Source organism: Carcharodon carcharias (genome assembly GCF_017639515.1).
Source record: "Carcharodon carcharias isolate sCarCar2 chromosome 38 unlocalized genomic scaffold, sCarCar2.pri SUPER_38_unloc_2, whole genome shotgun sequence".
NCBI classification, from domain to species: Eukaryota; Metazoa; Chordata; class Chondrichthyes; order Lamniformes; family Lamnidae; genus Carcharodon; species Carcharodon carcharias.
Window position 1 is genome coordinate 377,776 of NW_024470786.1, and position 15,781 is coordinate 393,556.

Here is a 15,781-nt window from a genome sequence, read left to right on the forward strand (position 1 = left end):
ACATTCTCTCTCTCTCCCGTTAATGTACTGTGGAGAGACAGGGACTCTCTCTCTCTCTTTCTCTCTCTCCCGTTAACATACTGTGGAAAGACAGGGACACTCTCTCTCCTGTTAACATACTGCGGAGAGACAGGGACACTCTCTTTCTCTCTCTCCTGTTAACATACTGTGGAGAGACAGGGACACTCTCTTTCTCTCTCTCCCGTTAACATACTGCGGAGAGACAGGGACACTCTCTCTCTCTCTCTCCCGTTAACATACTGTGGAGAGACAGGGACACTCTCTCTCTCTCTCTCTCCCGTTAACATACTGCGGAGAGACAGGGACACTCTCTCTCTCTCTCTCCCGTTAACATACTTCAGAGAGACAGGGACACACTCTCTCTCCCTCCCGTTTACATACTGCAGAGAGACAGGGACACTCTCTCTCTCCCTCCCGTTTACATACTGCAGAGAGACAGGGACTCTCTCTCTCCCGTTAACATACTGCAGAGAGACAGGGACACTCTCTCTCCCTCCCGTTTACATACTGCAGAGAGACAGGGACACTCTCTCTCTCTCCCTCCCATTTATATACTGCAGAGAGACAGGGACACTCTCTCTCTCCCTCCTGTTAACATACTGTGAAGAGACAGGGACACTCTCTCTCTCCCTCCTGTTAACATACTGCGGAGAGACAGGGACACTCTCTCTCTCCCTCCTGTTAACATACTGTGGAGAGACAGGGACACTCTCTCTCTCTCTCTCTCTCTCTCTCCGGTTAATTTACTGTGGAGAGACTGGGACACTCTCTCTCTCTCTCTCTCCCGTTAACATACTGTGGAGAGACAAGGACACACTCTCTCTCTCTCCCGTTAACATATTGTGGAGAGACAGGGACACTCTCTCTCTCTCTCCCATTAACATACTGCGGAGAGACAGGGACACTCTCTCTCTCTCTCCTGTTAACATACTGTGGAGAGACAGGGACACTCTCTCTCTCCTGTTAACATACTGTGGAGAGACAGGGACACTCTCTCTCTCTCCCGTTAACATACTGTGGAGAGACAGGGACACTCTCTCTCTCTCTCTCCCGTTAACATACTGTGGAGAGACAGGGACACTCTCTCTCTCTCCCGTTAACATACTGTGTAGAGACAGGGACACTCTCTCTCTCTCCCGTTAACATACTGCGGAGAGTCAGGGACACACTCTCTCTCTCCTGTTAACATACTGTGGAGAGACAGGGACACACTCTCTCTCTCTCTTCCGTTAACATACTGCGGAGAGACAGGGACACTCTCTCTCTCCTGTTAACATACTGCGGAGAGACAGGGACACTCTCTCTCTCTCTCCTGTTAACATACTGTGGAGAGACAGGGACACTCTCTCTCTCTCCTGTTAACATACTGTGGAGAGACAGGGACACTCTCTCTCTCCTGTTAACATACTGTGGAGAGACAGGGACACTCTCTCTCTCCTGTTAACATACTGTGGAGAGACAGGGACACTCTCTCTCTCTCTCTCCCGTTAACATACTGTGGAGAGACAGGGACACTCTCTCTCTCTCCCGTTAACATACTGTGGAGAGACAGGGACACTCTCTCTCTCTCCCGTTAACATACTGTGGAGAGACAGGGACACTCTCTCTCTCTCCCGTTAACATACTGCGGAGAGTCAGGGACACACTCTCTCTCTCCTGTTAACATACTGTGGAGAGACAGGGACACACTCTCTCTCTCTCTTCCGTTAACATACTGCGGAGAGACAGGGACACTCTCTCTCTCCTGTTAACATACTGCGGAGAGACAGGGACACTCTCTCTCTCTCTCTCCTGTTAACATACTGTGGAGAGACAGGGACACTCTCTCTCCCGTTAACATACTGCGGAGAGACAGGGACACTCTCTCTCTCTCTCTCCCGTTAACATACTGCGGAGAGACAGGGCCACTCTCTCTCTTTCTCTCTCTCCCGTTAACATACTGCGGAGAGACCGGGACACTCTCTCCCGTTAACATACTGCGGAGAGACAGGGACACTCTCTCTCTCTCTCTCCTGTTAACATACTGCGGAGAGACAGGGACACTCTCTCTCTTTCTCTCTCTCCCGTTAACATACTGCGGAGAGACAGGGACACTCTCTCTCCCGTTAACATACTGCGGAGAGACAGGGACACTCTCTCTCTCTCCTGTTAACATACTGCGGACAGACAGGGACTCTCTCTCTCTCCTGTTAACATACTGTGGAGAGACAGGGACACTCTCTCTCTCCTGTTAACATACTGTGGAGAGACAGGGACACTCTCTCTCTCTCTCTCCCGTTAACATACTGTGGAGAGACAGGGACACTCTCTCTCTCTCCCGTTAACATACTGTGGAGAGACAGGGACACTCTCTCTCTCTCCCGTTAACATACTGTGGAGAGACAGGGACACTCTCTCTCTCTCCCGTTAACATACTGCGGAGAGTCAGGGACACACTCTCTCTCTCCTGTTAACATACTGTGGAGAGACAGGGACACACTCTCTCTCTCTCCCGTTAACATACTGTGGAGAGACAGGGACACACTCTCTCTCTCTCTCCTGTTCACATACTGTGGAGAGACAGGGACACACTCTCTCTCTCTCTCCTGTTAACATACTGTGGAGAGACAGGGACACACTCTCTCTCTCTTCCGTTAACATACTGCGGAGAGATAGGGACACTCTCTCTCTCTCCTGTTAACATACTGCGGAGAGACAGGGACTCTCTCTCTCTTTCTCTCTCTCCCGTTAACATTCTGCGGAGAGACAGGGACACTCTCTCCCGTTAACATACTGCGGACAGACAGGGACATTCTCTCCCGTTAACATACTGCGGAGAGACAGGGACACTCTCTCTCTCTCTCTCTCCTGTTAACATACTGTGGAGAGACAGGGACACTCTCTCTCCCGTTAACATACTGCGGAGAGACAGGGACACTCTCTCTCTTTCTCTCTCTCCCGTTAACATACTGCGGAGAGACAGGGACACTCTCTCTCCGTTAACATTCTGCGGAGAGACAGGGACACTCTCTCTCCCGTTAACATATTGCGGAGAGACAGGGACACTCTCTCTCTCTCTGCTGTTAATGTACTGTGGAGAGACTGTTAGCTGCTCTGTTTGGCACACCGAGTGACAGTTGAGAGATTGAGCTGCAAACACCCACACCTCTCGCCAGCACGCCGATCCTGGCGGCAGTGCTAAGCGCAGGGGTCAGAGGTCGGGACAGCCACCCGCTCCCACCCAGGCTGAGCGCGCTGGCGCATTACCTTCTTCCTGGGGCCCGCTTCCAGCGGCCCCTCCTTCTCCTTCCTCTTCTTGTGCCCCTCCTCGCTCTTCTTGCGGCTGGCCGGGTAGTCATCTGCCCGCTGGCGCCCGCCCTCCTCCAGCTTCCAGCGCGGCCCGTCCTCCCCGTCCGACCGGCGCTTCCCACTCGACTCCATCGGGTCCTTCCCGTCCTTCGAGTCCTGGGGGGGGCCAAGAGACAAAGAGACCGAGTGCCGAGTTAGTGGACCTCACAGCCCGTAGGGACTGAGGGACTCATCACCTCCCCCCCCAACTCCCACAGTGACTCAAACTAGCTGCCTGCCTGACCCACCCCCCCACCACACCCCCCTCCACTCGAAAACACGCAAACACGCCCCTGGATACAACCTGAGCTGTTCGACTGGATGGAACCTCACTTTCTGGCTCAGACACACCGAGGCCTCCCAGGCTGTCGGCTGGGGTGAGGTGAAGACCTGGTCTGATCAGCCCCACGGTGATATTGGAGGGGGGAGGTGAAACATTGCACTTACCTTCCCAGACTTCCCCTCCAGGTGACACTTGGGACACTCCCAGCAGTTGGGAATCTCGTCGTTGATGACACCCTCGGCGTCACACACCTGAAAGAAAGAGAAGGCCGTCCCTGAGAGATGGAGCAGCAAGCGCCAGGCCGAGTCTACGGAGACTCTACCGGGAAAACGCAGGCCCCTGGGCTGGAGGAGGAGGGGGTAAAAACGCGGGACGTTGGGGTGGGTGGGTGGGGAACGCAGGATACTGGGGGAAGAGGAGGAGCGAGTGGGGAAAACGCAGGACACGGGGCGGAGAGGAAGAGCGAGCGGGGAAAATGCAGGACACGGGGCAGTGAGGAAGAGCGAGTGGGGAAAACGCAGGACACGGGGCAGTGAGGAAGAGCAAGTGGGGAAAACGCAGGACACGGGGCAGTGAGGAAGAGCGAGTGGGGAAAACGCAGGACACGGGGTGGAGAGGAGGAGCGAGTGGGGAAAACGCAGGACACGAGGCGGAGAGGAAGAGCGAGTGGGGAAAACGCAGGACACGGGGCGGAGAGGAGGAGCAAGTGGGGGAAAGCGCGGGACACTGGGTGGAGAGGAAGAGCGAGCAGGGGAAAACGCAGGACACGGGGCGGAGAGGAAGAGCGAGCGGGGGTAAACGCGGGACACGGGGCGGAGAGGAAGAGCGAGCGGGGGAAAACGCAGGACACGGGGCGGAGAGGAAGAGCGAGCGGGGGTAAACGCGGGACACGGGGCGGAGAGGAAGAGCGAGCGGGGGTAAACGCAGTCCCGGGACAGGTGGAAAGGAGCAGGCCCGGGGCAGGCAGGAGCAAGCTGGGAAACCCGAACTGGTCGACACGGAGGTACCTCCCCTGCTCCCCTCCCCTCCCCAAAACAGGCCATTCAGCACACCCCTCCGCCCTCCCCAGCAGCTGGGTCCACCTCCCCTTTGCCCATTGCAGGATGCCCAAATCATCCCCCCCCACCAAAACCCCCCATTCCTATTCTCCCTCCAGACAACTGCACCACGCCTGGGCTTTTTGCCGATCCTGCCCTTTCTGCCGACAGGCAGTCTATTGACCGGTGACGGCAGAGCGCAGGCGGCAGTGAAACTTGGCATGTCAGGTGGCCGCCAGAGGTCGGGTCGCGACACCCGCCCTGCCAGCGCGAGGCACCCACCCCGCGGCCCAGTACTCACCTTCAGGCAGCCCGGGTGAACTATCTCATTGCAAATGGTGCACTCCATCAGCGACAGCTTGAACTTCTCAGCCTCGCCTTCCACAGACTCCTCCTTCCCCGCTTCCCCACACATCAGACAGACGGCCGTGTGAGGTAGCACAGGCTGCAAAGAGAGGGGCACAGAGAGAGAGGGAGAGAGCGGAGGGGGCAGGGGAGAGAGAGACACAGGCACAAGGTCAGTTAACAGGCCAGGCGAGCGGCAAATGTCAGGAGTGAGAATAAGCACCTTCAGGGGTTCCTCAGGGTAATCGAGGGGAGTTTGACTGGGTGACGGCGCAAAACCGAAACAAACTGATCCCGTTACACTGAGGGGGAGATTTACTCTGTATCTAACCCCGTGCTGTACCTGTCCTGGGAGTGTTTAATAGGGACAGTGTACAGGGAGATTTACACTGTATCTAACGCCGTGCTGTACTTGTCCTGGGAGTGTTTGATGGGGACAGTGTAGAGGGAGCTTTACTCTGTATCTAACCCCGTGCTGTACCTGTCCTGGGAGTGTTTGACCTGTACAGTGCAGAGGGAGATTTACTCTGTATCTAACCCCGTGCTGTACCTGTCCTGGGAGTGTTTGATGGGGACGGTGTAGAGGGAGATTTACTATGTATCTAACCCTGTGCTGTACTTGTCCTGGGAGTGATTAATAGGGACAGTGTACAGGGAGATTTACACTGTATCTAACCCCGTGCTGTACTTGTCCTGGGAGTGTTTGATGGGGACAGTGTAGAGGGAGCTTTACTCTGTATCTAAGCCCGTGCTGTACCTGTCCTGGGAGTGTTTGATGGGGACAGTGTAGAGGGAGCTTTACTCTGTATCTAACCCCGTGCTGTACCTGTCCTGGGAGTGTTTGATGTGGACAGTGTAGAGGGAGATTTACTCTGTATCTAACCCCGTGCTGTACCTGTCCTGGGAGTGTTTGAAGGGGACAGGTTAGAGAGATTTACTCTGTATCTAACCCCGTGCTGTACCTCTCCTGGGAGTGTTTGATGGGGACAGTGTAGAGGGAGCTTTACTCTGTATCAAACCCCGTGCTGTACCTGTCCTGGGAGTGTTTGATCTGGACAGTGTAGAGGGAGATTTACTCTGTATATAACCCCGTGCTGTACCTGTCCTGGGAGTGTTTGATGGGAACAGTGTAGAGGGAGATTTACTCTGTATCTAACCCCGTGCTGTACCTGTCCTGGGAGTGTTTGATGGGGACAGGTTAGAGAGAGATTTACTCTGTATCTAACCCCGTGCTGTACCTGTCCTGGGAGTGTTTGATGGGGACAGTGTAGAGGGAGCTTTACTCTGTATCTAACCCCGTGCTGTACCTGTCCTGGGAGTGTTTGATCTGGACAGTGTAGAGGGAGATTTACTCTGTATATAACCCCGTGCTGTACCTGTCCTGGGAGTGTTTGATCTGAACAGTGTAGAGGGAGATTTACTTTGTATCTAACCCCGCGCTGTACCTGTCCTGGGAGTGTTTAATAGGGACGGTGTACAGGGAGATTTACTCTGTATCTAACCCCGTGATGTACTGTCCTGGGAGTGTTTGATGGGGACAGTGTAGAGGGAGCTTTACTCTGTATCTAACCCCGTGCTGTATCTGTCCTGGGAGTGTTTGATGGGGACAGTGTAGAGTGAGATTTACTCTGTATATAACCCCGTGCTGTACCTGTCCTGGGAGTGTTTGATCTGGACAGTGTAGAGGGAGAGTTACTCAGTATCTAACCGGGTGCTGTACCTGTCCTGGGAGTGTTTGATGTGGACAGTGTAGAGGGAGCTTTACCCTGTATCTAACCCTGTGCTGTACCTGTCCTGAGAGTGTTTGATGGGGACAGGTTAGAGAGAGATTTACTCTGTATCTAACCCCGTGCTGTACCTGTCCTGGGAGTGTTTGACGGGGACAGCGTAGAGATAACTTTACTCTGTATCTAACCCCGTGCTGTACCTGTCCTGGGAGTATTTGATGGGGACATTGTAGAGGGAGATTTACTCTGTATATAACCCCGTGCTGTACTGGTCCTGGGAGTGTTTGACCTGGACAGTGTAGAGGGAGATTTACTGTGTATCTAACCCCGTGCTGTACCTGTCCTGGGAGTGTCTGATGGGGACGGTGTAGAGGGAGATTTACTCTGTATCTAACCCCGTGCTGTACCTGTCCTGAGAGTGTTTGATGGGGACAGGTTAGAGAGAGATTTACTCTGTATCTAACCCCGTGCTGTACCTGTCATGGGAGTGTTTGATGGGGACAGTGTAGAGGGAGCTTTACTCTGTATCTAACCCCGTGCTGTACCTGTCCTGGGAGTGTTTGATCTGGACAGTGTAGAGTGAGATTTACTCTGTATATAACCCCGTGCTGTACCTGTCCTGGGAGTGTTTGATCTGGACAGTGTAGAGGGAGATTTACTCTGTATCTAACCCCGCGCTGTACCTGTCCTGGGAGTGTTTAATAGGGACGGTGTACAGGGAGATTTACTCTGTATCTAACCCCCTGCTGTACCTGTCCTGGGAGTGTTTGATGGGGACAGTGTAGAGGGAGCTTTACTCTGTATCTAACCCCGTGCTTTATCTGTCCTGGGAGTGTTTGATGAGGACAGTGTAGAGGGAGCTTTACCCTGCATCTAATTCCGTGCTGGACCCGTCCTGGGAGTGTTTGATGGGGACGGTGTAGAGGGAGCTTTACACTGTATCTAAGCCCGTGCTGTACCTGTCCTGGGAGTGTTTGATGGGGACAGTGTAGAGAGAGCTTTACTCTGTATCTAACCCCGTGCTGTACCTGTCCTGGGAGTGTTTGATGGGGACAGTGTAGAGAGAGCTTTACTCCGTATCTAACCCCGTGCTGTACCTGTCCTGGGAATGTTTGATGGGGACAATGTAGAGGGAGATTTACTCTGTACCTAACCCCGTGCTGTACCTGTCCTGGGAGTGTTTGACGGGGACAGCGTAGAGATAACTTTACTCTGTATCTAACCCCGTGCTGTACCTGTCCTGGGAGTGTTTGATGGGGACATTGTAGAGGGAGATTTACTCTGTATATAACCCCGTGCTGTACTGGTCCTGGGAGTGTTTGACCTGGACAGTGTAGAGGGAGATTTACTGTGTATCTAACCCCGTGCTGTACCTGTCCTGGGAGTGTCTGATGGGGACGGTGTAGAGGGAGATTTACTCTGTATCTAACCCCGTGCTGTACCTGTCCTGAGAGTGTTTGATGGGGACAGGTTAGAGAGAGATTTACTCTGTATCTAACCCCGTGCTGTACCTGTCCTGGGAGTGTTTGATGGGGACAGTGTAGAGGGAGCTTTACTCTGTATCTAACCCCGTGCTGTACCTGTCCTGGGAGTGTTTGATCTGGACAGTGTAGAGTGAGATTTACTCTGTATATAACCCCGTGCTGTACCTGTCCTGGGAGTGTTTGATCTGAACAGTGTAGAGGGAGATTTACTCTGTATCTAACCCCGCGCTGTACCTGTCCTGGGAGTGTTTAATAGGGACGGTGTACAGGGAGATTTACTCTGTATCTAACCCCGTGCTGTACCTGTCCTGGGAGTGTTTGATGGGGACAGTGTAGAGGGAGCTTTACTCTGTATCTAACCCCGTGCTTTATCTGTCCTGGGAGTGTTTGATGAGGACAGTGTAGAGGGAGCTTTACCCTGCATCTAACTCCGTGCTGGACCCGTCCTGGGAGTGTTTGATGGGGACGGTGTAGAGGGAGCTTTACACTGTATCTAACCCCGTGCTGTACCTGTCCTGGGAGTGTTTGATGGGGACAGTGTAGAGAGAGCTTTACCCTGTATCTAACCCCGTGCTGTACCTGTCCTGGGAGTGTTTGATGGGGACAGTGTAGAGAGAGCTTTACTCCGTATCTAACCCCGTGCTGTACCTGTCCTGGGAATGTTTAATGGGGACAGTATAGAGGGAGATTTATTCTGTATCTATCCCCGTGCTGTACCTGTCCTGGGAGGGTTTGATGGGGACAGTGTAGGGGGAGATTTACTCTGTATCTAGCCCATTGCTGTACCTGTCCTGGGAGTGTTTGATGGAGACAGTGTAGAGGGAGATTTACTCTGTATCTCACCCCGTGCTGTACCTGTCCTGGGAGCGTTTGATGGGGACAGTGTAGAGATAGCTTTACTCTGTATCTAAACTTGTGCTGTACCTGTCCTGGGAGTGTATGATGGGGACAGTGTAGAGGGAGCTTTACTCTGCATATAACCCCGTGCTATACATGTCCTGGGAGTGTTTGATCTGGACAGTGTAGAGGGAGATTTACTCTGTTTCTAACCCCGTGCTGTACCTGTCCTGGAAGTGTTTGATGGGGACGGTGTAGAGGGAGATTTACTGTGTATCTAACCCCGTGCTGTACCTGTCCTGGGAGTGTTTGATGGGGACAGGTTAGAGAAAGATTTACTCTGTATCTAACCCTGTGCTGTACCTGTCCTGGGTGTTTGATGGGGACAGTGCAGAGGGAGATTTACTCTGTATCTAACCCCGTGCTGTACCTGTCCTGGGAGTGTTTGACGGGGACAGTGTAGAGGGAGCTTTACTCTGTATCTAACCCCGTGCTGTACCTGTCCTGGGAGTGTTGGAAGGGGAGGGTGTGGAGTGAGGTTTACTCTGTATCTAACACCGTGCTGTATCTGTCCTGGGAGTGTTTGATGGGGATGGTGTAGAGGGAGATTTACTCTGTATCTAACCCCATGCTGTACCTGTCCTGGGAGTGTTTGATGGGGACAGTGTAGAGGGAGCTTTACTCTGTATCTAACCCCGTGCTGTACCTGTCCTGGGAGTGTTTGATGGGGACAGTGTAGAGGGAGCTTTACTCTGTATCTAACCCCGTGCTGTACCTGTCCTGGGAGTATTTGTTGGGGGCAGTGTAGAGGGAGATTTACTCTGTATCTAACCCCGTGCTGTATCTATCCTGGGCGTGTTTGATGGGGGCAGTGTAGAGGGAGCTTTACTCTGTATCTAACCCCGTGCTGTACCTGTCCTGGGAGTGTTTGATGGGGGCAGTGTAGAGGGAGTTTTACTCTGTATCTAACCCCGTGCTGTACCTGTCCTGGGAGTGTTTGATGTGGATGGTGTAGAGGGAGATTTACTCTGTATCCAACCCCGTGCTGTACCTGTCCTGGGAGTGTTTGATGGGGACAGTGTGGAGGGAGCTTTACTCTGTATCTAACCCCGTGCTGTACCTGTCCTGGAAGTGTTTGATGGGGACGGTGTAGAGGGAGCTTTATTCTGTATCTAACCCCGTGCTGTACCTGTCCTGGGAGTGTTTGATGGGGACAGTGTAGAGGGAGCTTTACTCTGTATCTAACCCCGTGCTGTACCTGTCCTGGGAGTGTTTGATGGGGACGGTGTAGAGGGAGCTTTACTCTGTATCTAACCCCGTGCTGTACCTGTCCTGGGAGTGTATGATGGGGACGGTGTGGAGTGAGGTTTACTCTGTACCTAACCCCGTGCTGTACCTGTCCTGGGAGTATTTGTTGGGGGCAGTGTAGAGGGAGATTTACTCTGTATCTAACCCCATGCTGTATCTATCCTGGGCGTGTTTGATGGGGGCAGTGTAGAGGGAGCTTTACTCTGTATCTAACCCCATGTTGTACCTGTCCTGGGAGTGTTTGATGGGGACACTGTAGAGGGAGATTTACTCTGTATCTAACCCCGTGCTGTCACTGGCTGACGAGTGCTTAGTGGGGACTCACCGCCGTACACTGCCGGAGGAGGCAGGACTGCTTCATACGCCCGGGCCCCCCGAATTTCTTCATGTCCTTGCAGAAGTGGCACTCTCCGCACTCGGTCTTCTGGCAGGCATCGCACTTGCGACAGCGTGTCCTGCGCCTCCGCGCCCCACTCGCTGCCTTGCTGGAGGAGAGCTTTGGTCCCGAGGACATTGGTGCTTTAGCTTTTACCTTGGCCTTGGACTGCGGATGGGAAAGGAAGGGTTAGCGGCAGGACACCGAGGGGGCTGCGGAGGGGCGCGTGCGCAAGGGCTCGAGGGCCACGTCCTGGCCCTGGTTAACAAGCTTCAGTCCAGGGAGATGAGCTGCACAATCCGAGCCGGCACGTGCGGGGGCCGAGGAGGGCAGGAGGAGCTGTCCTGTCCCCTCAGGGCAACTTACAAAACCCTGGCTCCTCTCGCCTCCCTGGGGACTGAAGCGATCCCCGGATTCAGGGGCGGGGAGGGGGGAATGTGACATTCCCCACCTCTTCATCCGGGGGATGGGGGGGGTCCGTTACTTTTCCCTCAGCCCGAAAATCACCAGATTGCGTTACAGGCGCTGCTGCTGCTGGTGGGATCTTGCTGTGCCGGCCGACACAAACCAAGTGTACCCTGGGCTGCCTGGCGCTTCTGGACGTGAGGCCCCCGGACAGCCGTGAATGGCTTTATCTTGCTGCAAACACACCCGCTCGGGGCTGCCTCCAGAGGCAGCAGTCAGCAACGCAGCTCAGTTCAGCATTTCACCCTGGAGGACCAAGCGGGGGATCGGGATCGAGGTGGGTATCGATGTGTGTGTGTGTATGGGGGAATCAGGATCGAGGTGGGCATCGATGTGTGTGTATGTGTGTGTGTGTGTGTGTGTGGGGGGGATCGGGATCGAGGTGGGTATCAATGTGTGTGTGTGTGTGTGTGTGTGTGTGTGGGGGGAGGGGGATCGGGATCGAGGTGGGTATCGATGTGTATGTTGGGGGGGGATCAAGGTGGGCATCGATGTGTGTGTGTGTGTGTGTGTGTGGGGGGGATCGGGATCGAGGTGGGCACCGATGTGTATGTTGGGGGGGGATCGAGGTGGGCATCGATGTGTGTGTGTGTGTGTGTGTGTGTGTGTGTGTGTGGAGGGGATCGGGATCGAGGTGGGTATCGATGTGTATGTTGGGGGGGGATCGAGGTGGGCATCGATGTGTGTGTGTGGGGGGGGGGATCAGGATCGAGGTGCGTATTGATGTGTATGTTGGGGGGGCTCGAGGTGGGCATCGGTGTGTATGTTGGGGGGGGATCGAGGTGGGCATCGGTGTGTATGTTGGGTGGGAGGATCGAGGTGGGCATCGATGTGTGTGTGTGTGTGTGGGGGGGTTCAGAATCGAGGTGGGCACCGATGTGTATGTTGGGGGGGATCGAGGTGGGCATCGATGTGTGTGTGTGTGTGGAGGGGGGGGGAAATCGGGATCGAGGTGGCTATTGATGTGTGTGTGTGTGGGTGTGGGGGGGATCGGGATCGAGGTGGGTATCGAGGTGTACGTTGGGGGGGATCAAGGTGGGCATCGATCTGTGTGTGTGTGTGTGTGTGTGTGTGTGTGTGTGGGGGGGGGGTGATCGGGATCGAGGTGGGCACCGACGTGTATGTTGGGTGGGGGGGATCGAGGTGGGCATCGATGTGTGTGTGTGTGTGTGGGGGGGGGGGGATCGGGATCGAGGTGGGCACCGACGTGTATGTTGGGTGGGGGGGATCGAGGTGGGCATTGATGTGTGTGTGTGTGTGTGTGTGGGGTGGGAGGGATGGGGAGACTGAGGTGGATATCGATGAATGTGGGGGGGGTGGGTGGGGATCGGGGTGGATATGGTGCCACATTGCACCGAGGGGTCTCTGGGACTCGCTGGGAGATGCTGAACACGAGGAGGCAGCCGCTGCTTGGAAAATCCACAACAGCGAACGATGAGCGGAGAGGATCTGCCAACAACAACCTACAGGTTATAGTGTAATGAAACTTCCCCGCGCAGCTTCACAGGAGAGGCCCAAACAGACATTTAAACACTGTGGCTACAAGAGCAGGTCAGAGGCTGGGAATCCTGCGGAGAGTAACTCACCTCCTGACTCCCCAAAGCCTGTCCACCATCTACAAGGCACCAGTCAGGAGTGCGATGGAACACTCCCCACTTGCCTGGATGAGTGCAGCTCCCACAACACTCAAGAAGCTCGACACCGTCCAGGACAAAGCAGCCCCACTTGATCAGCACCCCATCCACAAACATTCACTCCCTCCACCACCGACACACAGTAGCTGCAGTGTGTACCATCTACAAGATGCACTGCAGCAACTCACCAAGGCTCTTCCAACAGCGCCGCCCAAACCCACGATCTCTACCAGCTAGAAGGACAAGGGCAGCAGACACATGGGAACACCACCACCTGGAAGTTCCTCTCCAAAAATGTTTTGGATCGGGGGGAGAGTGGATTTTAGTAAAACAGGTCAGGATCTGGCCAAGGTAGACTGGGATCAGTTACTTGTGGGGAAATCTACAGAGGAACAGTGGGGGGTGGGGGCTTTCAAAAAGTAAATGGGGAGGGTACAGGCTCAACATGTTCCCTCCAGGGTGATAGGAAGCCCAGAGAACCATGGATGACCAGAGATATTCAGGTTATGATGAGAAGGAAAAGAGAGGCTTTTAGCAGGTACAAGGGAAGCAAATCAGTAGAGACATTAGTGGAGTACAGACAGTGCAGGGTGGAGCTTAAGAAAGCAATTAGGAGACCAAAGAGGGGATATGAGAAAGCTCTGGCTGGTAAAAGTAGGGGAAGTCCCAAGATATTCTATAAGTATATCAATGGGAAGAGGATAACCAGGGAAAGAGTAGGGCCCATAAGGGACCAAGGGGGCAATCTGTGGGTGGAGCCAGAGGACATCGCTAGAGTGTTGAATGAATACTTCACATCCGTCTTCACCCAAGAGAATGAGGATGAAGGTATGGAACTCGGGGAGAGAGACTGCGAGGTTCTTAAGCAAATTGATATAGGGAGTGACAAGGTATTGGAGGTGTTGGCAGGCTTAAAAGTGGACAAATCTCCAGGTCCAGATGATTTGCGTCCCAGACTGCTGAGGGAGGCAAGGGAGGAGATCGCAGGGGCTCTGACCCAAATTTTTAATTCCTCTCTGGCCATGGGGGAGATGCCAGAGGACTGGAGTACAGCGAATGTGGTTCCGCTATTTAAGAAGGGTTGTAGAGATAAACCAGGGAACTACAGGCCAGCGAGTCTCACGTCAGTGGTAGGGAAACTATCGGAGAAAGTTCTAAAGGAGAGTATCTATCTCCACTTGGAGAGGCAAGGTTTGATCAGGCATGGCTTTGTCAGAGGGATGCCTAACAAATTTGATTAAATTTTGAGGGGGTTACCAGTTGTGCAGATGAAGGTAGCGCAGTTGATGTAGTTTATATGGATTTCAGCAAAGCCTTTGACAAGGTCTCACATGGGAGACTTATAAAGAAGGCAATGCTCATGGGATATAGGGTAATTTGATAAGGTGGATTCAAAATTGGCTTAGTTGTAGGAGACAGAGGGTGATGACAGAAGGATGCTTTAGTGACTGGAAGCCAGTATCCAGTGGCGTACCACAGGGATCTGTGCTCGGTCCCCTATTATTTGTATAAATGACATAGATGACTATGTGGGGGGTAGGATTAATAAGTTTGCGGAAAACACAAAGATTGGCCGGGTGGTTAACAGTGAGGGTGAATGTCTTGGGCTTCAGGAAGATATAGACAGGATGGTCAAATGGGCAGATAAGTGGCAGATGGAATTTAACCCTGAAAAGTGTGAGGCGATACACTTTGGAAGGAACAATGGCACTAGGAAGTTCTGAGGAACAAAGGGACCTTGGCGTGTGTGTCCAAAGATCTCTGAAGGCATGTTAGTGGGATGGTGAAAAAGGCATTTGGGACACTTGCCTTTATCATTCGAGGCATAGATTACAAAAGTAGGGAGGTCATGTTGGAGTTGTATACAACCTTGGTGAGGCCACAGCTGGAGTACTGTGTGCAGTTCTGGTCGCCACATTATAGGAAGGATGTGATTGCACTGGAGGGGGTGCAGAGGAGATTCACCAGGATGTTGCCTGGGATGAATCATTTAAGTTATGAAGAGAGGTTTGGATAGACTTGGGTTGTTTTCGTTGGAGCAGAGAAGACTGAGGGGCGACCTGATCGAGGTGTACAAGATTATGAGGGGCATGGACAGGATGGATAGGGAGCAGCTGTTTCCTTTAGTTGAAGGGTCAGTCACGAGAGGACATAAGTTCAAGGTGAGGGGGCAGGAGGTTTAGGGGGGATGTGAGGAAAAACATTTTTACCCAGAGAATGGTGACGGTCTGGAATGCACTGCCTGGGAGGGTGGTGGAGGTGGGTTGCCTCACATCCTTTAAGAAGTACCTGGATGAGAATTTGGCACCTCATAACATTCAAGGCTGTGGGCCAAGTACTGGTAAATAGGATTAGGTAGGTAGGTCATGTGTTTCTCACGTGTAGGTGCAGACTCGATGGGCCGAAGGGCGTCTTCTGCGCTGTGTGATTCTGTGATTTACAGGGGGGTCCCCGGGGAGTGTGTCAGTATTTACAGGGGGTCCCCTGGGTGTCAGTATTTACAGGGGGTCCCCAGGGAGTGTGTCAGTACTTACAGGGGGTCCCCGGGGAGTGTGTCAGTACTTACAGGGAGGGTTGTCGGGGCTGGAGGAGGTCACAGAGATGGGGAGTTTGTAGGGGCTGGAGGTTGTTACAGAGATAGGGAGGGGGGTAGGGGCTGGAGGAGGTTACACAGATAGGGAGGGTTGTAGAGGCTGGAGGAAGTTACACAGATAGGGAGGGTTGTAGGGGCTGGAGGAGGTTACAGAGATAGGGTGGGGTGTAGGGGCTGGAGGAGGTTACAGAGATAGGGAGGTGTGTAGGGGCTGGAGGAGGTTACAGAGATAGGGAGGGTTGTAGGGGCTGGAGGAGGTTACAGAGATAGGAAGGGTTGTAGGGGCTGGAGGAAGTTACAGAGATAGGGAGGGTTGTAGGGGCTGGAGGAGGTTACAGAGATAG

General features: G+C 53.5%; 1 protein-coding gene across 1 annotated transcript in view; it reads right to left on the reverse strand.

Annotated features, from left to right (window-relative positions):
- Positions 1 to 15,781, reverse strand: part of LOC121274793 (F-box/LRR-repeat protein 19-like) — an 84,640-nt gene that overhangs the window by 63,075 nt on the left and 5,784 nt on the right. Inside the window, exons 2-5 of the mRNA XM_041182145.1 lie at positions 10,695 to 10,913; positions 4,970 to 5,113; positions 3,796 to 3,882; positions 3,268 to 3,465 (exon numbers count right to left, since the gene is read on the reverse strand). Of these exons, the coding sequence (XP_041038079.1) occupies positions 3,268 to 3,465; positions 3,796 to 3,882; positions 4,970 to 5,113; positions 10,695 to 10,913 (648 nt within the window). The remainder of the gene's footprint in view (positions 1 to 3,267; positions 3,466 to 3,795; positions 3,883 to 4,969; positions 5,114 to 10,694; positions 10,914 to 15,781) is intronic.